Source organism: Podarcis filfolensis (assembly GCF_964270895.1).
Source record: "Podarcis filfolensis genome assembly, chromosome: 1".
Lineage (NCBI taxonomy): Eukaryota > Metazoa > Chordata > Lepidosauria > Squamata > Lacertidae > Podarcis > Podarcis filfolensis.
Window position 1 is genome coordinate 107,860,908 of NC_139604.1, and position 25,897 is coordinate 107,886,804.

A 25,897-nucleotide genomic window follows, 5' to 3' on the forward strand; every position below is an offset into this window, starting at 1 on the left:
TCAGATGAATCCTAATGTTACCCATTCCTGTGGCAGAGTGTGTTTTCACCTAATTGCATAGTAGAGTTGATTACAGCATTTGGGGAAGATAATTTCATGGTCTTTAGGTGATTGGACCTTCTGACAAGGCAGTTCATCGATCCGACAATTCCCAACTGTGTTTTCTCCCTTGACAGCTAGAAAAATCTGAGAGCATTTGAAATGAAATTTGCAAGCATCCTTTCCCGATTCTTCTCTGTGGAATGGGAGTCGGAGATGTGGCTACAAATTTTATTCAGTGTTTCCCATTTCTTAAGACAACTTTTCACTGTTCTTTGCTATTTAGTAGTTAACCTATATGCAATCAATCTCTTTAGCTGGGCAGATGACATAGTTTGGTGGATATATCAGGACAAATTTGTTCACAGATACATGTATTAATCTTCCCCGTGAGAAAGAAAGCAATACCTTCCATGTTTCCTTGCACTATTATTCCAGCATAATATCTGTTTCTGGACTTAGAATCATAGAACTGTAGAGTTAGAAGGAACCCCAAGGGTCATCTAATCTAACTTCATAGTGCTCATCTGATAATGTTCAGTCATAGCAAAAATACTTTCTACCTATATATGTGTTCAGAGATGTTTCTCTGTGTGGACATTCCTGCCACTAAGGTTTGCATCCCAGGGTGGAACAAGATAATTCCAAACAATATCAGGACCTGAGTAGGAGGGAGTTATTGCTTGTGGGCTTCACAGAGGTCACTTCTAATTTTCTTATGATCCTAGCCCCGTGATCCCCCCACCCCCAGTAAGGGATGCAAGTGAGAAGGCAAGTGGCCTTGGATGTAAATAGCAGGACCCCAACATGAAATAGTCCCCCCCCACAAAAAGGTGTCCAAGCTGCCATCCTGTATACAAGTAACTGAACATATGCACTGCTCCATTCAGGAAGATTTTACTCATTGCTCACCATTGCACTTGAAGAAATATGATGTAAGATTGAAGAATTTATGAGATATTTATAAAGATGGCTAATGATCTGCTAATCCTATCTGTGACTTGGGGTTTTCATCCTGGGGAAAAGATATGATGTGTTGAAATTCTTCAGATATGTATAAGGACCTCATGTCAAAGATGGCAAACTGCTCGCCATTTCCACCATGAATAGAACAAGAAGCTATTATTGTACATTTCATGAAAGCTACATTTCAGTTCAGTGTTAAGAACATCCAGGCTATTCAGTAAGAGAACAAGCTAGAGAGTCTGTGGAATCGTCCCTGGAGGATTCCACACCAAAGCTTAACAGGCACGTGGCAGGAATAATGTAGATGTGCATGCCCTGCTTTGGGATATAGGATTAGTGAGGTTACCCTTATGGGAGAGAAAATGGAACAGAGTGAATTAAAAGGTTGGGAAGAGTAAAAGATCCTCGATCAGTTGCCACAGTGGCATAAAGAAAGGCACCGGATGAACTTTTCTGGCAAGACAAGCTCTCAAAAATCAGGGCACCAGGACCAAAAATATCCCTCTATCAGTTGTATTTGTTTATTGCTTATTGTTTTCCACATGTGTATTAAGGTGATATGCAAAATACAATCGAAACAGCTAAGGGCAACACAGGAAACAGTAGCAAATGCATTTTAAAACAATACAAAGAAGAAACCCAGGGCAGAGACCAATTCATCTAGCTGGGAAACAAAAATGTCATCTGTTGTTTCTGGAAAGTGCGCCTAGTGGGCACCTCCCATATCTTGGCAGTAGTCACCAGGTGCACTTTGGATGACAAGGGAACTTGGAGATGGGCAGATCTTTGCTGGTATCCTAAGTAACACAAGTGCTCCTGTAGGTACCATTGCTTTCTAAAGATGTAGTGTGGAAACCATTTATACCAAAATAAGACAACTTGGGTGAAGGAATTATGGGGATGTTCATCAAATTTGCAGATGACACCAAACTGGGAGGGGTAGTTAATGCTGCAGAAGACAGAATTAGGATTCAGTATGCCCTTAGCAGATTGGAGAATGGGGCCGAAGCTAACAAAATGAATTTCAATAGGGACAAATGTAAGGCTCTGGCACCTAGGCAGGAAGAACCAGCTGCACAAATATAATATGGGAGACACCTGGATTGCCAATAGTACCTGTGAAAAGGATCTAGGGGTCTTAGTGGACCCTCAAGCTTAACATGAATCAACAGTGTGATGCAGCAGCCAACCCCCCAACCCCCAATGCTATTCTAGGCTGCATCAACAGAAGTATAGTGTCCAGATCAAGGGAAGTAATAGTACCACTCTATTCTGCCTGGGTCAGACCACACCTGGAATACTGGGTCCAGTTCTGGGCATCACAATTTAAGAAGGATGCTGACAAGCTGGAATGTGTGCAGAGGAGGGCAATCAAGATGATCAAGAGTGTGGAAACTAAGCCTTACAAGGAGCGCTTGAAGGAGCTGGGTATGTTTAGGCTGGAAAAGAGGAGACTGAGAAGAAATATGATAGCCATCTTCAAATATCTCAAGGGCTGTCACATGGAGGAGAGAGCATGCAGAGGGCCTTTTCAGTAGTGGCACCCGACCCGTGGAACGCCCTTCCATCAGATGTCAAGGAAATAAACAACTATCTGACTTTTAGAAGACAACTGAAGGCAGCCCTGTTTAGGGAAGTTTTTAATGTCTAATGTTTTATCGCTTTTTTATTAACTTTATTAATATCTGTTGGTAGCCGCCCAGAGTGGCTAGGGAAACTCAGCTGGATGGGCAGGGTATAAATAATACATTATTTTTAATTTTATTAACTTGTTCTGGAGGGTAGGACTCAAACCCAATGGCTTCATAAATTTAAAAAATAAATAAATAAATTGTATTGTAGCATCTTAGAGACCAATTAAGTTTGTTCTGGGTATAAGCTTTCATGTGCATGCACACGAAAGCTTATACATACCCCGAACAAACTTACTTGGTCTCTAAGGTGCTACTGGACAATTTTTTTATTTTTTATTTTTGACTGTGTCAGACCAACATGGTTACCTACCTGAATCTAGAACCAATGGCTTCAATTTGCAAGAAAGGAGATTCCGACTAAACATTCAGGATTTTTTTTTTGACAGTAAGAGCTGTTCAACAGTGGAACAGACTCCCACGAGAGACGGTGGACCTTCCTGGTGGCAGTGGCAGCGAAGTGTTCCTGCCTTCCCCCATCCCTCTGGCAATGATGGCTTCCCTCCTCCTCCCTTACCTTGAAGCATCTGAGTATAGCAGTGACAAAGAAGCTGGTCTAGTAAACAAGTGCTACTGCTGGTGGCTGCTATTTTAATTAGAATTCAGGGACATATCATAAAATTGAACGTTGGAAGATTCAGGGCAGGCAAAATATGGTACTTCTTCACAGAGTGCATAGCTAAATCATGGAATTTGCTCGCGCATCTGTCATGGATGCTTTAGCTGAGATTCCTGCATTGTAGGGGGTTGGAATCAATGACCCTTTAGTCCCTTCCAACTCTCCAATTCTATGATTCTGTGAAGACATTCAGTTGGACCTTTGCAGTTCCTTTGTCTTTTATGCAAGTGGCATCTGTATAAGACATGTATATATTTTTAAGAAGCAGGAGTGACCTCCAGCTTTGGAGGAGGAAAAATCATATCCTAGCAAATGACCCTGAGTGCTTGACGGTTCCTTTGAATTTCCTAATGTACTGTAAATAAACCAAGTAATTAATCCACATTTAGGGAGGATGAACGAACAATAAAAAATTCATTAAAAAGCCCAACCATCCATCTTTATTATTTCAGTGATGCAACAATTGAAAAATGATCTGTGGTTCTATATCCTTGATTTCATATAGCACAAGTATGTGGGGGGGGCAGGGAGGGAACTTTTACACTGGGTGTATAATGTGATCATCAGAGCCTTTAATAGATTGTCATGCATTGTTGCACCTAAAGTAAACTTCATTGTGGGCCAGCACAGGAAGCTTTCGCCTTGCCAGAAAATCCATGGCTGTATTCAGTCAATATCTGTGCTCTCCTTAACAAGAAAGGTGGCTTGATGATGATCAGGGTAACTTTGAACATTTTGAACATATATTGTCAGCAAACATTGCAATTTACCAGCCACCCCCCCAACGAGAGAGAGAGAGAGAGAGAGAGAGTGTCATGGTAGGAAGATTGTTACCCATTGACTTGTGTGTTGGCTCAGTCTCCTGTCCAGGGCTATTAGAATCACATAATCATAAATTTGCAGGGTTGGAGGGGACCACGAGGGTCATCTATGCAATGCAGGAATCTTTTGGCCAACGTGAGGCTCAAACCCATGACCCTGAGATTAAGAGTCTCATGCTCTACTGACTGAGCTATGTGTTTGAGCAATTTCAAAACAACTACTCTTCCTTCTTGAGAGCCAGTGTGGTGTAGTGGTTAAGAGCGGTAGACTCGTAATCTGGGGAACCGGGTTCGCGTCCCCGCTCCTCCACATGCAGCTGCTGGGTGACCTTGGGCTAGTCACACTTCTCTGAAGTCTCTCAGCCCCACTCACCTCACAGAGTGTTTGTTGTGGGGGAGGAAGGGAAAGGAGAATGTTAGCCGCTTTGAGACTCCTTCGGGTAGTGATAAAGCGGGATATCAAATCCAAGCTCCTCCTCCTCTTCTTCTTCTTCTTCTTCTTCTTCTTCTTCTTCTTCTTCTTCTTCTTCTTCTTTATCTTTGAAATGGCCTTGGACTGGACAACCCTTTAAATAGACCCCTCTGTTTAAAGTAAAGTAGGGCACAAACACACCCTGCTTGCTTACTGGAATGGAGTAATTTCTCAAGGAAATTAAAATGTGCACCTACATTTCTCTGACAGCACTGAAATGTATCCCTGTTTCCTTTTCTGTGTGGGAGTTCTCAGATCTGTCCATGTGAATTAAGAGAGGGGGGAGAAATGAATCCCCTCATCCACCCATGAATCCTCTTCCCCTTTGCTGTGTGCTCCCAGCTCTGCTTAGTCCTGACACAGGCAATGATGTCTGAAGCATGCTTTGGTGCGGAAATATCACCATCATTAATCTAATTTCAGAGGGGAAGGGATAAGTATAATTATGTTTGTTTTAATTATTACCGCACTAATCCCTGCTCCAAATTAATATATAGGAAATATTCTCATCAGTAGCTTTTTATATAAGAAGAGTTGTATAGGAAAACTCTGAAAAGTGCTCTCCCTTTTTTTGCTGAAAAGATTGGGAGTATGATCCCATATGTGCTTGCATGTATGGGAGGGAAGATTTAAACTTTCAGGCTCAAATGTTTTGTGAAAACACTTGCATAATAAATAGTCCATGTAGTTCAGCCAAGCCAGCCTTGCATAGGTTTGGGCTATATGGACATAAATCAACAAGCCATTTCACACATTGCATTGCATTGTATGTATTTTTTTTTTACATATGGTACTTACTGTATTTATATGCCACCCAATAGCAAAAGGTTCTCTGGGTGATTTATACATATATAAAAGATATAAAATATAATAAAAATTAAGAATGAAATCTAAAACAGAATAAAACCCTCAACAGAATAAATTCAGATTTCAACCTAAAAAGTGGGGGTGGGGAGGCAACAGTTCCAAAGATCTTAAAAGCACTAAAAAAAGAAAAGAAAAGAAAAGTTGCAGATTGATGATTGAAAAGCCCTGGGCAGAGGGGAGGTCTTCATCTGGTGCTGAAAATGCTGCAGTGCAGATGCTAGTTTTCTGGGGAGTGCCTTCTACAACTGAGGTGCACTTACAGTAAGATGTGTCAAGTATACATTTAATATTGTAAAGACAAAATGTGATGAAAGCATATCTAAAAGCATGCGCATCATACAGGTCTACTTATCAGAGACTAATAGTTGGCTGCCCATTCTGTAGAGTGTATACTTGGAAGTAAACCTAGCTTTGCCTCTGTGTAAATGTGTGAACCAGCCTTGAATGTCATATCTCTCTTCTCTCCTATTGAATTCCCTGAGCTCATTTGCTGGAGCCAAGCTCCATTGCCTCTCTAGGTCACAAAGTGTCAGGAGTCCCATTTCAGAGTTGGCATTGCCCCATCTTGGTTCTTGGTTCTTCTCTCTCTCTTCTTCTGTTTCCTTCAGGTTTTTGGGGGGTTTTTTTGCCAAGGCAAGCAGTTACTGTTGGCATTGATGAAGTGAAATGCCTTGATGAGAAAATGGCTGGGAAGAAGTGGATTCATTTGTCATAAGAAATTATTTCCAAATTTTGAAATTACCATATTGGGCTTGGAGATGCTATCTATGAAATGAGTTCACTCTGTCTCTGTGCTTCCACTCTGATCCACTCGTGTCCAACTGAGAAGTCGGCACTGGCCCAACACTGTGCCAATTCACTTCTATTCATTTTGGGAGAAGTGGAATGATTTCACATTAATGACTCACCCTTAATTGACTCCCTCTCCATATGAAGATATGCAATCACCACTTGGACATTTTGATGGATGGGCTGGAGATGTTGTCCGATATGGAACGTGGATGCAAAAGCACAGCCGCCGCCACTGTTTGGAAAGGTCACACCTGGTAGAATGCACTGAATTCAGAGAGAGAGAGAGAGAGTGTCTCAAGCTTGAATGCAGACAGGGAAGCCCCTTGTTTGAGGCAGGATATAGGACTACTGATCCAGTCTCTTTAAGGCCTGTGATTCATGAAGTATGAACTGATTCTTCTAAAGGGGGCACAAGCAGTTCCGAGGAGCAGCTTGAGCTCCTCCTGGACACCTTCCTGTGTTGTTTTCACTCAGGTTGTGAAAATTACTAGATACTAGACCTTAGCATAGCGTGGAACTGCAGTGTTTGCTGAGTTGTTTTGAAGCTTGTGCATAAAGAGTGCTCTAGAGATGCATTCTCTCCACCTCCCTTCCAGCCCCCGTCTCCCACTTTGCCTTGGGAATCCAAGTAGCAGAGTTCAGTAAGAAATCAGCTTCAGTTTCCTGTGTGGTTTAGCCAGGGTTTTGCAAACTGGAATCAAGGGTTGCCTTTCTTGGGGGGTGGCGGCAGCACTGCGGTGCCTACCCATGGGGCCTGCTGCTTCTTTGACTGCACTTTCTGGGTGAAGAAACAGGGAGAAGCACAAGGAGAAGGACCAGCAGCCAACACTTGCCTTGCCCTTACGCTCTTGGCAGCCATGAAGATTGGGCCTAGAGGAAGGGCACAAGCACATGAGCAGTGGCAACAAGGTTGAGGAGGAAGTAGTTCAACTCAGGGAAGAGGGCCTGCTTGGGCAGCTTGCCCAGGCCCCCCCCCCCAAAAAAAAACACAGTGCTGGCTAATTTCATGCCCCATGAAAATAATTGTTCTCTAAGTTGCCTTTTTCTTTTAAGTAAGGCAAGATATATTCTTGATCATCATAATCATTAATAAATTTATACAGTGGTACCTCAGGTTCAGAACTTAATTTGTTCTGGAGGTCTGTTCTTAACCTGAAACTGTTCTTAACCTGAAGCACCACTTTAGCTAATGGGGCCTCCTGCTGCTGCTGCGCCGCTGCTGCACAATTTCTGTTCTCATCCTGAAGCAAATTTCTTAACCTAAGGTACTATTTCTGGGTTTAGTGGAGTCTGTAACCTGAAGCGTATGTAATCCGAGGTACCACTGTATATGTGTATTATATTAATGTACAAAATTTAATCATGATCATCTAAGGCTATCTGTGGCTGCTAATGCTGATAGCTATTTTCAGTCACCAATGTTGGAGGCATTGTGCTTCTGAATTCAAGTTGTTAGGAATCAGAGGTGGGCTGAGTTGAGCTCAGATCCTTCTTGCAGGCTCTCCGTGGACATCTGGTTGGCCACTGTGAGAACAAGATGCTGAACTAGATGCACCACCGGCCTGATCCAGCAGGCAATAATCTTAATAGTTGTAATAATCGTTTTATTAAATCTGCCAAATCCAGCGCCTGTTGTAGAGGAGTGAATGATTTCAGGCTTCATGTAATTTTGCTTGCTGGGTTTCAAGAAGGGGTGGCTTTTAATGTAACCATTTTTGAAAACACCCCATGAGTGGCCCTTAAGAGCACTGCAGCATCCTTTTGTTTACCATTTCTTGTAATCAATGTTCCTAATGCTGTGCTTTCAGTGGAGTCCTGCCACTTTGGGGCTATAGAGGCAGATCTGGTAAAATGAATGCTCTTGAGGTTAAGGCACTCAAGGGTAAAATCCTTGCTAATGCTTTTGCATTAGAGAGATAAAATCGTTGATTGCCCTTATGAAACGCCGTGCACAGACCTCTCCTTTCTTTGTCAGAGCTTCTTTTGTGCAGAAACTTGATTGAATTTATTTATCAGCTCGGCAACAATGCTGGAATTGCACGACACTAAAGAGGAACAGAGCCCTAACAGTTTTACCAGCTGACCTTTGTCAAGATAATAAGCCCAAATGCTGTCTCCTGTCTGTTTAAAATATGCAATGTCAAAGTGGCATCTGGGACACTCAGTAAAACTATGGTGAGAAACCATCAGGATCATTCTAGCAAAATGTACACTATCAAAAAAAGGCAAGATAATATATAGTGTGCTTGACATAATGAGCTCCCTGGGCTACTTTTACAAAAGCACCAAGGAGCTGGTGTGAAATAGTTTAGGTCTATGATTGTTGAACAAGACTCTAGGTAGGTGGAAGAAAAGTTACCAGAATTTTAACTACTGATTTCTGAAACAGAATCAAATATACATAGCATTAAAAGTTTGAGGGGAGGGAAACCCTTCTAAACCCAATAAATTAATGGATGTCAGAATCTAGCTAATATTTATTTGCCCCTCCTTTCTTCCAGCATTGTAGGTTTCTCATGTGGTCCACCATCCAAGTACTGGCTGGACCCAGATGTGTTTTAGCTTCCACAGAGTTACTGTGTTCTATTTCCTCAGTTATATGGGCATTTGGTTTCATTGCAGGAGCCAGATAATTATGAAAAAAAAGTTCTGTGAGCCAGAAGGCATGTTATATTTGTTTTTCCACCCACTCACCCCCAGTACATGGGGAATTACTTTTGATAATTGAGGGACTCTTGAAAGACGTTTGCAAGATGGTACAAGGGTCAGATAGCTAAGGAAAGAAGGACAAATATTCCAACATGTGAGCACAAACCTCCTGTACAAGGGTGAGTGGCAGTTAGGGGGATTCCAATCCACACCTAAAAGTTTAGAAGAAAAGCTGTACCCCAGCATACATTAGGCACATTAGAGAATCTCCAGTTCTCCTGGGGGCCCAATGTGGATTGTGATGCTCATCTGGTCCATATTGAACTTTATGGACACATCTGATATAGATGATCACCCCCACCCAAGGCCACAAGTTCATTAAGTAAGTGGCTAGACATGGATTGGGGCCCTAGTCTGCAACATAACAACTGGCTAGGGGGGGCTAGAGTAATGAAGCCAAGTTTCTCACTTAAATGTGGGGTTGGACAGTTATACTGTTGTTCCCCTTCTTTTGAAGTTGGGGTTTTTGCATGCGTTCTTCAAACAGGAAAGATTTTATCCTGGTGTTGCTGCCTGGATTCCACAAGCCACTCTCTGTTAGTATGAAATTAATCAGCCAATGCATCTGAGTTATTCCTACGGTTAAAATCTAAATGCATGGGTGGGTCATGATTTATTTATTTTTGTTTTAAATGCAGCCTCCTGATGAAATAAATGAACCAGAGTTGCTTGCTAAATAAATAATGTAGCCCTATCAATTAAGAAAATGAAAGTGATAAAAGAGAAAAAAGATATTTAGAACAATGTAATGTTAATCATGCTTAGTCAGCCATCATTTCCCCAGAAGTGCTGTAGTAACACTATGTTATATGTAGTTAGTCCCACCTAGGGGTGTTAGAAGGTGCTGTGTCTCTTTCTGCTCTGTATACATCACTGCTTCTGTTCTACTGCAGTTTGTCTTATGCCAAAAATGATGTCAACTGTCTCTCTGTCCTCTGTGGTAACATTACACAACATACGTAACTTACATAGTCATTATGTTATTCCACTTCATACATTTCATTCCCAAGGAAACTGAGTGTAAATGTGGGGGTGCTCTGTATAGATCACATGCAGCACTGAGGAGGGGAGCCAATAATTGTATTACAAAATTCAGAGAAATGTGAAAACTGAGGGATAACTATGTTCTGATCCAATTCTTCACCACAGAATTGGTGGTGAAGATTGCAATAGAAAAGGAATTGCCTCCCATCTTAACCCCTTCAACGATGATCTATAAGTATGTGTTTGACATAGGGGTAAACCAAATGTTATTAGCAACCAAATCTGGGTATTAAAAGAAATAAGAAATAAGTAAGCAAGAGTAGTTAGCTGTAGTTAGTGCTTACTTTCTATAAAACCTGGTAAGGAGGCTGAAACACACTTTGGAGTTGAACATTCTTCCCTAAGTGCAGTGGTACCTCAGGTTACAGATGCTTCAGGTTACAGATGCTTCAGGTTACAGACTCCGCTAACCCAGAAATAGTACCTCGGGTTAAGAACTTTGCTTCATGCTAAGAATAGAAATTGCATGGCGGTGAAAAAGCCAGATTTGGAGAGATAGAGTCTTGCTTGGCTTGGAGATGGGGGGCTGGATAGACCCCCCTATGCAGGGATGTTTTGACTTTTCAAGTCTGGCTTTGGGCCAGGAGGAGTTTGGAGTTGTGGGGGTCCTCAACTTTGGAGGGACTTTGAAACATGCTTTTAAATACCACATGGAGTTCAGTGTTGACTATGGAAAAGGGGCTGATCTGTCGAGAAGGGACAAAAATATTGTCAAGCTGGAGTCTCCACAAGTGAAAAGAGCAGAAGACAAAGTAAAGTACAGGTATAAATATGAAGAAGATCTGCGGAAGGGACATGGAAGAGACTTAAGGGCCTCGGACATAAGGTCACCAGGTTAATGAACTAGATGGATGGGATAGAAAGGATTGACAAAACCCAGGACCAGGAGGAAAAGACGTTGGATGAAGATTGGAAGAAAGTTTTTTTTTTAAAAAATTTTACTTAGGAATGTTTTGTAAAATTAATGAGTATTAGAAAAATGTTGGAATGAAATTATTTGGCTTTAGCAGAAATGTTAAAAAGAATTATGTAAGAATGTGCTATGGTTATGAGAAATGGGTATAAATAAGATTTAAGTCTTAAGTTTTAGGGGTTTTTATGGTAAGTTAAGGTTAAAATAGATTAAGGTAATTTAATGACAGAATATTACGAAAAATGGAAAGGATTTGCTGTGATAATCAACTAGAATACAAAAAAGGGAGGTGGGAGGAGGTCGATGAAATAAGGTGATGACAGTTAAGGATTTGGGAATATTGGATCTGTTTTTAAATTTTCCTTTTTTCTTTTTTTGGCTTATTTTTGCTTTTTGATTTTGATGTGTTATGTGTTTTGTTTCTGTTCTTTGACTTTGACTTTTATCGATTTGTATTCTTTAATTGCTATTTGTTCTCTTCTTGTTTTTTCCTTTTTTCTCTTTGTGTTTTTTGTAATTTTAAAATTCTCAATAAAAATCATTTAAAAAAAAAAGAAATTGCATGGCGGTGATGCGGCGGCAGCAGGAGGCTCCATTAGCTAAAGTGGTGCTTCAGGTTAAGAACAGTTTCAGGTTAAGAAAGGACCTCCAGAACGAATTAAGTTCTTAACCCAAGGTACCAGTGTACTCTTCTCACAAATTCTTGACTTATCTAGGTTTTCTATAGCCGCATAATATTGGTAGAAATACTCTCTGCACATGCTCAGAGACAATCTAAGATCCAGCATCTGCAAGGCGTTAAGAAGTGATGAACATGTCTCTTCATCAGTGGACTGACACCTGCAGTGGGAGACTTTCCCTGGTGGGAGGCTCTGGCACACCAAGAGGAAAGGATCGCTTGATTCAAAGATCAAAGTCTTTGCGAGGAATTCAGTGCTTGCACTAAGGCGATCCTTCCGTCAGGGCAAGCATTTCAGCTGGCCAGTTGGAATGATTCTCCCTCTCCCCCCTCCCCCTAAGAGCTGTTGCATAGGTTCTTCAGACCCGCCTCCCTAAGTAAGTTGCAGGAGGTGGGGGGGCAGTGGGGTAAGCCCATTGCACAAGCAGAAGTCCTTGCACAGGGCTTCTGATGACGGGACTCATTATATTCATTTTGTGGGACGTTTCCCATTTTATACGTGAAATCCCTATATATGTGCTGCTGATCATCTATTACCACTGCCCGCCTTGCACTGTTAGCCTCCGGCAGGGCTGGCCCTACCATAAGGCAGAGTGAGGTGGCTGATTCAGGTGGCAGAAAGTCTTGCGGGGGCAGGGGTAGGGAGTGGTGCTCAGGTGTTGCAGGAGAAAGCATTGTGGGTGGCTCACCCCATGGTCACTTGGCTAACCTGCTGCCCTCAGCTGCAGTGGGGGATGCTGCTCTCCTGCCAGTGTTGAAGTAATATTCAAGGGCCACTTGTGGGCAGTTGCGGGAGGGGGGTGCATCTCGTCCTTTGCCTTTCTGCCGGGTCTGGCCTGCAGAAAATAGATGTCTCTTCCTCTCTTTCAATTCTCCTCGCAGTAAGGCTGTGAAACAAATTGGCCCTGTACTTAAGGAGAAAAAGAGTCATCACATCACTATTGATGAGCTGATTAGAAGCTGCAGTGGGCCCAACTTACTATCCTATTGATGATACCCTTCTGTAGAGTAATATTGCCATTTGTCTGAAGTGCTTTCAGACAGTCGCCAACCGGCAATTTTACAGCTTTACAAAAGTTATGCAAGAGAAAAGTGGCAGTACTTTGATGGGGTAAGAAAGGGATGTGCAGAACCCTCCTCCCACCTCCTGGTGTTATAAACACCATATAGTTGAACTTGTATTTTTAAGTTTGGAAGGTGCAGCTTGGAACCCCAAATTAAATGGTATACTGTACTCCCCCCCCAAGCTAGCAATGCTGTGCTGTCATTATCTGCCTAATTGCTGCCTGCTCTGCTCCATAACACTTCCCTAAAGCTGATTTATTTGTCACTTAAAAAAAATAAATCACTAGTTTACAAGCAGGGCTTTTTCATTTAAGTTAAATTTAATAATCTCTATCTTTCTCGTGCTTCTGAATTTCTTCTGGCAAATACAAATGTAGCATTTCACTCATGGGTCACAAGGTTTGTTGTGCTTCGTTACATTATTTGTTCAATCATGCAAAGCCACAAATAGCTCTTTATTGGTAGCTTGAGCTGTCCTAAGGCTATTAAATTCATAAGATTTCGTAGGGAACAATCCAAAGCCAAGATTGCCCAGGATGAGTGGGCAAGTTCGTGTCTGGAATAGGCAGATATATGTCCGAGTCAGGTGAGTCTCCCATCCTGGTTCAGCTGAAGGTGCACAGGTGTAAGTGCCCTATCCTGGCTCAACTGCGGCTCAGCCAGCAGAAGCAGAAGCCAGCTCAGCCAAGGCTGGATTAAGTCCCCTGAAGGTCTTTGGGGTGTGGTGGGGGGCGTGGCATGGTAGGCCAGGCAGTGGAGACTTACCCCTCTTCTAAACTCCTTCCCACTTTGTCACAGTGGCCAACTAGATGCCCCTGGGAAGCACGCAAGCAGAACATGATGAGTGCAATAGCACCCTGCCCACCTGTGATTCACAGCAGCTGGTATTCAGAAGCATGCTGTATCAGAATCGACCTGATGAGAAAGCCCTTTGCCTGCATCTTAAATACAGCTTTATACACGTGCCCCACAGTTATGGAAGAAGGAATGGATTCTCAAAGCACAATTTCAGCCCATGTGTTCTTCTCATTTGGCTTGCTGACTTTGTACAACTTTTCCAGCCTTGACCTTCTCATCCGATATTTCTTCTCAAAACAGTTCCGCGCACTTCTGCAAATGTTAGATTGACATTTGGAGCAGGCTTCAGGAGGAGCTCTAATGCTCCCTTTTGGCTCCCTCATGTGCCTGCCAAGATTCAGCAAGGCTACAGTCTCCTGCTCCCCACGTCTCTGGGCTAGTAATAACATTTACCAGCAACCGTTTCCTCCATCTGCAAATGTTTCCATGGCCTTTCCTAATGTTCTTGAACCTTCCTTTCTGGTCTGCTTCCCCCCACCTGCCCCCATGAGCACAGCCCTGAAAGGAATAATGCCAAGTTCTAACAATTTAATAATATTCGCCTTTTGCTGTAGATGTAGGGATTTTAGAAAAATAGATAGTTTAATATCTAAAAGAGGAACACCATATTTTGTCCCAACGCAGGCTTGCAAGTGCTAATGCTGTTCTTACTAGTTATAGCTACCGAATCTTACAGGGTTTTGACTTTAAGGTCAAGCCAATGAGGATAATGGTAGACTTGCAAAAATTCAGGGAATGCATTTGATACCTTGTTTATATAAATTCTTCCTTCCTTTTGTCTTCTTTTCTATGCTCTTTTTATGAAAACAGACAGCCACCAGCCATAACTGTTAAACAGAAGCACATGAAAAGACTCAGTTTATCTTTTTACTCAAAGTTCCATGAGACTCAACCCAAAACCACTGATTTTTACAGATGAGGGAGATGCTAGACATTTCTACAGATGCTCCTTCTGCCATTCAGCCAATTCAGCTTTAGTCAGCCCTACAGAGGTTGGACTACAACATGGGCACCACGTTGGCTACCCTTGTTCCATTTATCCACGTTGTTTGGCTATCTCCACTCTCCACCCTGTTTTCTTCTTTTGTGGAGTGATGGGTCATTTATGGGCTTCCAGCAAAATTAACCAGTCTGAAGTAATGAAGATACTGCTAATGCTTCCACTAATTAACTATGGACACCTGTGCCATAATTACATGTTTTATGTCTTAGCACAAGGTAAAACAGCCTTGTTCATCCTTTCACCAGTAAGCTTGCTAGCCATGACTAGTCTGTGGTTGAATTGCTGTCTGTTCTTCTCCCTCCTCTGTCTGCTGCCATACATGAGCTCTAGACACTGATTTTCTGAAGAAGACACTGGAGTAGAATCCATCAGCACCAACCAGGAGATATCAGAGAATGTGTGGTTTTATAGTTCTCTCTCTCTCTCTCTCTCTCTCTCTCTCTCTCTCTCTCTCTCTCTCTCCTAAACAGCCCTTCATCATTCAAGGATCACATGACAGTTTACAGTATAAAAATACACAATTTCACAACATAGTAACAAACAGCACCACAGTTTAAAAGGCTACAGATTGTTTAACTAGCCAAAGACCTGAGAGAAAAGGAATGTTTTGTCTTTTTTATAATATATTTATTAAGGTTTTAGGAATTTATATAAAATAGAAAAAACAGAACAAAAAACAAGAACAATAAAAATACATACAAACCAAACAGAACACATACAACAACAAGTATAATTTCAATCCCTTATATTCATAAAACTTACTTTCCCGACCTCCTCATACCTCCCCTTTCTGTATTCCATTCTCTAATTAAGTCAATTCAGCAAATCCTTCCCCTAATTTCTGTATAATTTTTAACCTTTCTTTTCTTAATCACATATTCATCACAGCTTTTAACCACTTAATTTCTGAATCAACATCGTTCTAGCCTTCAATAATTTTACAATGTTTCCTAAGATAGTCCTTAAATTTCTTCCAATCTTCTTCCGCCGTCTCTTTTCCCTGGTCTCGGATTCTGCCGGTCATTTCTGCCAGTCCCATATAGTCTATAACTTTCATCTGCCATTGTTCCACGGTGGGTAGATCTTGTGTCTTCCAATACTTTGCAATGAGTGTTCTTGCTGCTGTTGTAGCATACATAAAAAATGTTCTGTCCTTCTTTGGCACCAGTTGGCCGACCATACCCAGGAGAAAGGCCTCTGGTTTCTTCAGGAAGGTATATTTAAATACCTTTTTCATTTCATTATAAATCATTTCCCAGAAAGCCTTGATCCTTGGGCATGTCCACCAAAGGTGAAAGAATGTACCTTCAGTCTCTTTACATTTCCAACACTTATTATCAGGCAAGTGGTAGATTTTTGCGAGCTTGACTGGAGTCATGTACCACCTATAAATCATTTTCATAATATTTTCTTCTAAGGCATTACATGCCGTAAATTTTATACTGGTGGTCCACAACCGTTCCCAGTCCTCAAACATAATGTTATGACCAATATCTTGTGCCCACTTGATCATAGCTGATTTAACTATTTCATCCTGTGTATTCCATTCCAACAGCAAGTTATACATTTTTGACAAGTTCTTAGTTCTTAGTTTCTACAAGAAAGAAGATTCCACCTAAACATTAGGAAGAACTTCCTGACAGTAAGAGCTGTTCGACAGTGGAATTTGCTGCCAAGGAGTGTGGTGGAGTCTCCTTCTTTGGAGGTCTTTAAGCAGAGGCTTGACAACCATATGTCAGGAGTGCTCTGATGGTGTTTCCTGCTTGGCAGGGGGTTGGACTCGATGGCCCTTGTGGTCTCTTCCAACTCTATGATTCTATGATTCTATGATTCTGGATTCTAACAATTCTGTCTCCGGTTTTGATTTTTCCACCTGGAAACCAGTTTTCCTGTCTGACTTAAAAACCTCCATTATTTGATAGTAATGGAGCCAATCTCGCACTTTGTCTTTCAATTTCTCATAACTCTGCAATTTCATTATATCCCCTTCTTGTTCCAAAATTTCCCAATATTTCGGCCATTTAGACTCCATATTAAGTTTTTTCACGGCCTTTGTCCTGGGAGATTGAAGTGTTCTCCTACTGGTTTAGTAGGAGAACCAGTAGGAGAACACTTCAACCAGTAGGAGAACACTTCAATCTCCCAGGACATTCTATACAAGATCTCAAAGTAGCTGTATTACTACAAAGGAATTTCAGAAATAGACTGGAAAGAGAAGCTGCTGAATTGCAACTCATTACCAAACTTAAAACCATGGAGAGACCTGGTCTGAACAAAGACATTGGATTCTTATCTCATTATACATGACAAAGCCATTTTTCACCTTCTCACCCCTTGCTTTTTCCTGTAAGACCTATTGCAGTCGTTAAGAGTCGCCAACAGGCTCATCACAGCTATCTGCCAATCACCCATTCCCACCACCCTTCTGAGTAATGCCCCTCCCCACCTTCTCACTATATAGAAGGATCTGGCAACTTCTGTTTCAGTGTATCTGAAGAAGTGTGCATGCACACGAAAGCTCATACCAAGAACTAACTTAGTTGGTCTTTAAGGTGCTACTGGAAGGAAATTTTTTTTTTTTGTTTTAAAAGCTTTATGAGCTTTGACCTTGTCGTACCACAAATATGCATGCCACCCAAAAGTGTTATTGAACCCTTCTAAATCCAAAATATCTGTGTTCTCAAGAAGTAGCCAGTCTTTCAACCAGCAAAAAGCCGCTGATTCATAATAAAGTTTAAAATCTGGCAGGGCAAATCCCCCCCTTTCTAGAAAAGGAATGTTTTGTCTGCCACCTAAGGATATGTAAAAAGGCGCCAGGCAAGTTTCCATGGGGAAAGCAGTCCACAAATGGGGGTGCCACTGCAGAAAAGACCCTTGTCATCTTGCCATCCTCTGAACCTCTCATGGAGGGGCACACAAAGAAGGGCCTCAGATGATTATCCCAACGTTCAAGTCAGTTTATATGGGGAGAGGTGGTCCTTGAGGTATTGTGGTCCTGAGCTGTTTAAGGCTTTATAGGTCAAAAGTGGCACTTTAACTTTGGCCCAGAAACTAATTGGCAGCCAGTGCAATCAGACCAGGATTGGTGTAATATGCTCAAACTGCACAGTGAGCAATGTGGCAGCTGAGTTCTGCAATAGCTGAAGCTTCTGAACTGTCTTCAGAGGCAGCCCTACATATAACTTGTTGTAGTAATCTAACCTAGAGGTTATCAGAGTATACACAACAGTAGTTAGGCTATCTCTGTCCAGATAGGGGCACTTCTGGGCCACCAGCTGAAGCTGATGGAAGGCACTTGGTACTACAGAGATCACCTGAGCCTTAAATGATAGGAATGCATCCAGAAGGTCCCCCTGCTCCTTCAGAGTCCAAACTCCCTTCCAGTTCAGCTACCTGAAAGTATGATACAATTCAAATTATACTATGATTGAAGTCTGTTGATATGAAAAATGTAAATTAAAATATCATTTATTGTTTGAACTGTATGATAGATTTAATGACAATACAGTTGTTTGAATACAGTTGTATCTTGATTTTCGAACACCTTAGTTCTCTAACGTTTTGGCTCCCGACCCCGGAAGTGACTGTTCCAGTTTGCGAACTATTTTTGGAAGCCGAACGTCCAGTGGGGCTTCCGATTGGCTGCAGGAGCTTCCTGCGGCCAATCAGAAGCCGTGCTTTAGTTTCCGAACATTTTGGAAGCCAAACTGACTTCTGGAACGGATTCCATTTGACTTTCAAGGTACGACTGTATTGGCTGTTGATCCATTATCCCAGCTTCTTTCTTTGCCAGGGAGTTTGTCTAATTTTACCATCTTAGGCCCATCTGCACTATACATTTAAAGCACTCATATCACTATCATGGATACCCCCAAAGAATCCTGGGAACTGCTGTTTGTTAAAAGTGCTGAAAGTTGTTTAAAAAACTCTGATTTCCCTCACAGAGCTACAGTTCCCAGAATTCCCTGGGTGAGAGGGGTTGGTTGTTAAATCACTCTGAAAAATGTAGTTCTGAGAGGGGATCTCCTAACAACTCTCTGGATGCAGCCTCAATCATACATTATGAAAACAATTCTTTTCTTGCTTTGCAAATATATACTTGGAACTTTAAAACAAACAGTAATGATAGTTGTAGCAGACTGTGTGAAATGCTTATGAACAATATTCCTTTCCCTCCTACTTAGCTACATAAGAGTACCAAGGCCCTGGGGGCACTCGGATGAAAAAGAACTTCTATAGAAAATCTGTTTTGTTGCAGAATGTACTTATTATTATTTGGGAGAAGCCATGACTATGTTTAAACTGTAAATCAAAGTGTAATGCAGCCTAAGGAGTTTAACTGCTAGCACAACCAACAACCCTGTGAGGTAGGTCACCCAGTGAGTTTCATGGCTGAGAGGGGATTTGAACCCTCCTCTCCCAGGTCCTAGTCTAACACTCTACCATTACCCCCACACTACATCTAGCAACACCATCTGTACACACCTCTGGCAACAATGAATGTTGTATATAACCCACATGCTATCCCTCCTGAACCAATCAATATACTGTACATCTTAAGCAAAGAGTGGAACCACATCTCCCCTATCAATACCATTCACAGGTTTCGAAGGGCTGCCTAATGTTTTCAGATCTCCGAAGCAGCAAAATGGCTTTCACTGTGCCATCTATCTATCTGTAAATAGGAAAGAAAGAAAGAAAGGATTTGGGTCCTCTTATTGCCGATTAATCCCCATGCTCACTGGCACCACATGCACGGATACTTGCCAGCTCTACACACATGCCCAGACAGTGGCACAGACAGTTTCAGGCAAGGCACATTCGAGCTGAAGGTGTCAAAAAGAGCCATTTCATGCTCGACTTCACTTCCTAATACAGTCCACAGCAAGAGCAGGGAGGTGTGCGTGACTGTGTTTCTTTACATGCAGCCAGTAAGTGTGTGTATAATATAGAGTACATTTTGTTCTACTAGCAGCTGGAAGCGGCAGTATTGGGAGTGCAGAAGTGAAAGCGATTGGAACTGCATTTAGCATGCTGTGCTTTGCTTCTCTGCAGCAGCACCTTGTGAAAAGGGAGCCCGGCTTTTCTTCTGTGACCCACAGCTGGTTTGCACTCATGGCAAATGGTGTGTAGGTGAAGAGGGGCAATAGTTTGTGTGCATCTGAGGAGGCTGCTGCATCTGCAGCCTTACTTTACACATCAGTTCAACTGGCTGCAATTCAGTTCAGTTCACATTTTAAAACAAAGCTACTTAACACACATGTTCCCCGTACAATACATGAATCAAAACACAGCCATGCTTCCAAATTTTCACTTCTTTGAATTTTGCAATGCAGTTCTCCAACCAGGTACAAACGTGCATATATTTTGATAAAGTGTTCATAAAAATGCATATATAAGTAAAAATAACATCTCAAAATGGATTTATTTAGGGAACACTGCTTTGCACAGATGTGTATGTTTGGTAAAACTGCATACAAAATTGTGTAAATTAGGAGAAATTCACATTGAAATGCTGGCAAATTTTCATGAGGATTTCTTTTTTAAACAAACTGCAAACTAATGTGGAAATATAGAGAATTGCACTTTAGTTTTGAATAATGAGAAACTGAGAGAAACTAAAAGTGATAGGCAATATGTTTGGCAACTAGAATTTTGATGACTGTGTGTGTCAGCAAAACACTATAGTGCTGATGTACATACTTACAATTGTAGGCATGCCTCAGCCAGTACCCACACAGCTGTTTGTTTATGTTGCAAATCCTTGTGTTAATGCTAAGAAACACGGGGACAGAGCTTATTCAATATGTATGCATCATCTCAGTATTCAGGGTGGGTTACTCCATGCGATAACACATACCTTAGTGAATTTGACCAAAAGCAGGTGCTAGTCAACTTGGAGATCAGTGGGGGAGTTGTCCCACTTTTAGAGGGGTGCCCTCAAAACAACTCATGTTTATAATTTATTTTTAATGCCTTGTATTTTCAATTTTATTTGTAATATAATATTTCAAATGCTCCATATTTTTTATAAAATGTAGAGCTACATTTTTTAAAACCAACCAACCAACCAACCCATGCACATAAACCAAAACTATCCAGAACTGGGGCAATACAAGCTCCAAGCATCATTGTCACCTCCCTCCTCCTCTCTCTAGGAATGTGTCCTACAGGGCAGCTGATGATGGATGTGGCCCTGCAGCAGAGTAGGGAACAGTGCAGATGGAGCAAGAACAAGTTCCTAGGCTTGTCTTCCACAGCCTCTCTCTCTCCTGGATTTCTTTCTGCAGGACAGTTGGTAGTATGTGACCCAGAGAGAGAGGGGCAGTTCACTTGGCTCCAGATTAGGCACTTAATGTTGTCTTAACCTGCCACTGTATCTCTCCTGGATGCCTTCACACAGAGCAGTTGGCAGCAGATGGCCATGAGTGGAAGGGAAATGTCCTGCTGGAGCAGAAGTATATATCAACAGTCAATTGAGTGTCTTCACACCTTAAGTAATCTCTGTTACCTTTACTTAGCAAACCTTTCCAGTGGAAAACTAGTGATTGTTAGGTCTAGGTTATGTGTGCAATATGTCCTATGATGCACGTGGCATCATGGGTTAATTTGTCTCAACTTCCTGTCCTCACACTAAGCATGAGAATAATGAGATGATTCATCTGAATTTTAACTTCCCTTCACTCCAAAGCTCATGGAAGTAACATTTTTTAAAATAAATAAAACACCAACATCACTTTAAAATATTTTTCAAAGTGAACTGTCTAGTAAATCGGATTTGTAGTTGAGTTCCTATTGAGGATATTTGGTGAGTCAACATGACCGTGGTGAGGGATTGAGGAATGGAGTGATCATTTGGTGATATTATGGCAGTAGACAAAGCTCTATTGTAATTTTTGAGTAAATGTGTTTGAAGAAGAAAAAGATGATGATGAAGAACCATCCACTATAGCAGTGTTCTGTTCAAATACTGCTACAAAATGCTTTCCTATCCCTCCCCCCAAAGCCCCACCCCTACACTCCTTTTTCCTTCCCATATTAAATAAGCCATTACTTATTGACCATCTGCAGATATTAGCTTGATTTGTAGGAAAGCAGATCTTTAACACCTGAGGCAGGTAGAATGGGTAGCATATGCTATATTGGAACCAATTTGTGGAGAAAATGGAAGCTTCATTGCTAGCACTGATCTAGCCTCCATGTTGTTTTTGGTGTGCAACATGATAAGCTCAACACAACAATACTTCCTGTTAAAGATCTCACGGCTGCTAGCCTATAGCAATGCATAGTGAAGCAATGTATCTGTGGTGTATTCTAAGTACTGAGGGATCCTTCAAGATCTGGAGGGTACAGAGATGATAGCGATTAATTTTTATTTTCCTTTTCTTTGTTTTTTCAGAGGCATCGATTCTGAGTTATGATGGCAGCATGTACATGAAGATCATTATGCCGATGGTCATGCACACAGAGGCAGAGGATGTGTCCTTCCGCTTCATGTCTCAGCGGGCTTACGGGCTCCTGATGGCCACCACATCCCGTGATTCAGCCGATACCCTGCGGCTAGAGCTGGATGGAGGCCGTGTCAAACTCATGGTCAATCTAGGTATTGTACAGAGATTGCCCCCCTCTACCTCCGGCTTTCAATTTTGAGCTTGTTTTGTTTTCTTGTCCGTCTCCCCCTTCCCTGCTCCCCCACCCCCCGGTTTGGTTTAACTGAATTATAAGTAGTCGCTGATGTATTCTGTAACAGTATTAATGATGGAGAAATAATTTCTCCAGTGACCATTGCATGGTGATTTTATGTTAATTCCTGGTTATGGGTAACGTGATTTTTAAGTCTGGTTTTTGTTTTTTTAAGTTTCCTTTCTTGTTCCTGAACTGGTTAGCTTTATGTAAGACATGCTATTCAGTCCATCTTTTGATCAATCACATCCTCATTTGATCCAGCCTCTCTATTACTATTCAAAACAGTCAAAAGTGTTTAACAAAAAATAACAAAGGCATAGAGGGAAGGGTCTATATAGCTACAGTGTTTTTAAGATGCCAGTGTTTTATATTTCAAGCATTCCTCTTATCGCCCAGTGACTTTTAGGTTCATATAGTAAGTAGGGTTGTTAATTTTCAGGACTTATGCTACCAAATATTGTACAACATTTTTTTTTAATAAGCTGACAACTAGGGAATGAATTTCTGATATAAATGAATACGTGCTAATTAAATGCAGGAATATATTCAGAGAGATTGCCTGCCACCCACCTACCCAAGGCAAGGTATGCATGTAAACAATTCTAGATACAGAAACTTATTTGGATTGCAGAACAGGGGGATATTAATCCTTTCCCCTAATATTTGCATGCTTGTATTAAATTGCATTAGAATGATGTATAGCACCTTTTTACATCCAGCCCCCAAAACAATGAACAATATACTGCGTTTGCTCATAAAGAAAATACCCCCAGTCCCCAAACAATACAAGGAGCACAGGAGACGCCACCTCTGTTCACTCCTCTAGGCTCAAAGGCCCCCTGTTCCTTCAGTGTCATCCACTCTAAAGTACTGAAAGGAAAATTTCAGCATGTTGCTGCTTTCTCCTCTGACACTGCTGTAACCAGGCAACTTCTGTGCCCTTTTCTCAGTCCATTCGCTGATGATATTTCATATTCATATAAAGTGTTTTCTAGAAATCAAAAAGCTTCGTTTTTGTTTCCCAGAAAACAAATGCCTTCATTTTCTGCCATTGGCAGAAGGTAGCAATTATTAAGAGATGGAGGGCCTGCCATAGGCAATATTCTTTCCTCTGTCACTAATGGAAAGTGAAAATGCTTACATCTTGTTGATTATACTTGCCTGCCTCAAAGAGAAGTCACGAGCCATAGCTGTGGATGTTGCTGCTGCATGCTCTGAGGGCCTCACTTGAGAGGCTGTCTTAAAACCCCAGATGTTACTATGGTCATAACCACTATAAGCTTTTCTGTTGATCAGGTCATAGCTTGGCAAATGTGATATTGCATGAGGTCACCATTGCTCATAAAAGGAAACCCAGCCTCACAATGCAACTGACTGAGATGCCAGTGCTTAACCTTCAGTCCTCCTTTCAGGACTTCCCTAACAATTTCACAAGCTCATGAATGTATACAAGTTGTTTGGGAGTAGTCTTACATGATCTTACTCATCTAAAAAAGCTTCAGACGTAATGGAAATTTGCAGGGGGGAGGGTTAGGAACAGGAGTTGGTAGTGGATGCACACATATTTATTTCAGCACTTCTCATTCAACATGGTTGGAGATGGTCTCAATGTAGGAATGTATTGTGCAGACTTTTAGTTAAGATTTCATGCTAAATGCACTGCATGAAAAATCCTAAGGGAGACTTCTGTCTGAGGTTTAGTGGACAAAGAAGCTCTAATAAGCCAAAACTTTCTTACCTGCTATAACTGCAGCATCACTCTAGCTTTGCTGCAGAAAAGGAGCTTCAGTCTAGCAGGGCTCTGAAGGTGACTTCCAGAGCATTAGCTCAATTATGCAGTAGTGAAGATCTGCAAAGGTTTCAGATATCAGTTGAGTTCTGAAACAAATACTCCTCCATAATAAATAGCCAAAAATACAGTAGATTTGAAGACACAAGTAAAATATTAGACCTTCTAAAAAAGAACAGAGTTTACTATCTCAGGTAGTTCAAACACCAATACTTTGGATTATAGTTCTTTGGACCATTATGATGTAATTATGATGCAGAGAGTTCTGAGAAGTTTTTGAGTCAGGATGCCATTGAACTACAGCTCCTATCATCCCAGACCATTGGCCATACTGGTTGGGATGGACGGAAGTTAGAAGTCCAGCAAAATCTGAAGAGCCACAACAGGTTCTACATCGTAGATGTAGCCTTACTCATAATTAACAGATGGTCAAAAACTACAAGTAAGTAAAAAAACACAATCTGGAAATCACATAGCTGGAATATCAATAATCTGATGTGCCATAAATACATATTGGCAAAGACTGTTTTGAATGGTATAAAATATTCTTGTGCTTGCTCCCCGTCCCCCTCACATTTTAATTCCATTTGGTTTCTCTTAAAAGGTTGTCTGTTTATTAAGGTCTTTTCTGTGATCTCTTTATGCTGTGTATCCAAGTCGTAAAAGCTTCTTTACACCCCATCCGTCATGGTATATCAAAAGATGGTATTCAACCCTTCAAAGGCCTGAAGCCTGCGGCCCGCACAGCAAACAGCCCTTCGAACAGAGTGTACAGAGCAGCCTGCAGGGGCTGGCATATCCTTCTCACCTGCACCACACCTTTGAGCAAAAACAAAAACAGAGAGGAAGGGTAGGTTGATTTGGAGGAGAGGGGGGAAGAGAGTCTCTTGTATCTATATGCTGCTTACTTAAGGAGTAGTTAGACTTTCCCAAAATGGGAGCTTTGGGCAGCATTCTTTCTGTCTTAACAACACACCTCACAACATATTGGACCCTGACTTTGTAAAGAGTAGATAACCAAATATGAGAGATCTCACTTCTCTGTTGAGAAAGGAGGAGGAGGGAGGGAGGAGGTGACGAAGCGGGGGGAGGATAGAAAGAGAGAGAGAGACTTCAGCGAGCCACATGCCCCAGAATTTGCCCTGCAGGTTAAAGCATGTGCTGAGAGAATGAGGAATGGCTGCTTGTGAAGAAACAGTCACCTTCATATTCAGCATTCTGGTTTGGTTGACTGGCACTGCAGTAGTGCCACAGGCCCATGTTTTAAGATCATTCAACTTCTCCATCCCTCCTCCCATACTTTCCCTCCTGCTGGACTGTGGTCAAGCTTCTGCCATGGGGCAGGACCTATGGCCAGCTTGTCTTGACTCAGACTCCTCCAGGGAAGTGTGGTCAGTCATCTCCACCTCCCAATCGCACACTGTGCTAAGCATCATCCTTTTGAGCAATACTAGTGACACCTTGGATTTGACAGCCATTCATTTATGTTTCTTTCATATATATATCTCCAAGCTTGATTGATTCATGGGCCAGCTATCTTCTCTGCTGAAGCACTATGATGTATGTTCCTTCATTTCCCCGAAGAAAGTCTTATGTGGCTACTTATTATAAAAATTATAATAGAATTGATAACATTTGTAATATCAAATTTTTTGCTGACATCCATCTCTTAATTTGTGTATGCCACCACCTCCCTCTGCGTTGTCACTTTTGCTAATAGCACACCTTGATAGGTATAATCTCAGCTGTATAAACCTAACAGAGATGTTTTATAAGTCAGAGCAAACAATGGAAATTGCAATGAAGAATGACCAGAGAATCCCAAAGAATGGAAGGGAAAGTAGCACTTGCTCCATTTTGCAGACAATCAGGAATGACAGCTAG

General features: G+C 41.6%; 2 protein-coding genes across 35 annotated transcripts in view; one reads left to right on the forward strand and one right to left on the reverse strand.

The window, feature by feature from the left end:
• The window catches only part of NRXN3 (neurexin 3), a 1,197,396-nt gene that overhangs the window by 385,729 nt on the left and 785,770 nt on the right, over nucleotides 1–25,897 (forward strand). For all 26 annotated transcript variants that reach the window (XM_083609454.1, XM_083609464.1, XM_083609467.1 and 23 more), the window contains one exon: nucleotides 21,938–22,141. In XM_083609454.1, the coding sequence (XP_083465580.1) occupies nucleotides 21,938–22,141 (204 nt within the window). The remainder of the gene's footprint in view (nucleotides 1–21,937; nucleotides 22,142–25,897) is intronic.
• On the reverse strand, nucleotides 5,539–23,924 carry LOC310765795 (uncharacterized protein). 9 transcript variants are annotated; one of them, XR_014549802.1, is made up of 5 exons: nucleotides 23,382–23,924; nucleotides 19,092–19,209; nucleotides 14,284–14,362; nucleotides 12,322–12,522; nucleotides 5,539–6,531 (listed from the first exon to the last, which is right to left on the reverse strand). XR_014549802.1 is itself a non-coding variant. In XM_083621299.1 (4 exons), exons 1-4 carry the CDS (start codon nucleotides 23,410–23,412, stop codon nucleotides 6,906–6,908), a joined length of 534 nt encoding a protein of 177 aa, XP_083477425.1. In that variant the 5' UTR covers nucleotides 23,413–23,924; the 3' UTR covers nucleotides 5,539–6,905. The 9 variants fall into 9 exon arrangements, 1 of the variants encoding a protein (XP_083477425.1); XR_014549803.1 differs by having other exon boundaries at nucleotides 19,087–19,209; XR_014549804.1 differs by lacking the exon at nucleotides 19,092–19,209 and having other exon boundaries at nucleotides 23,366–23,924.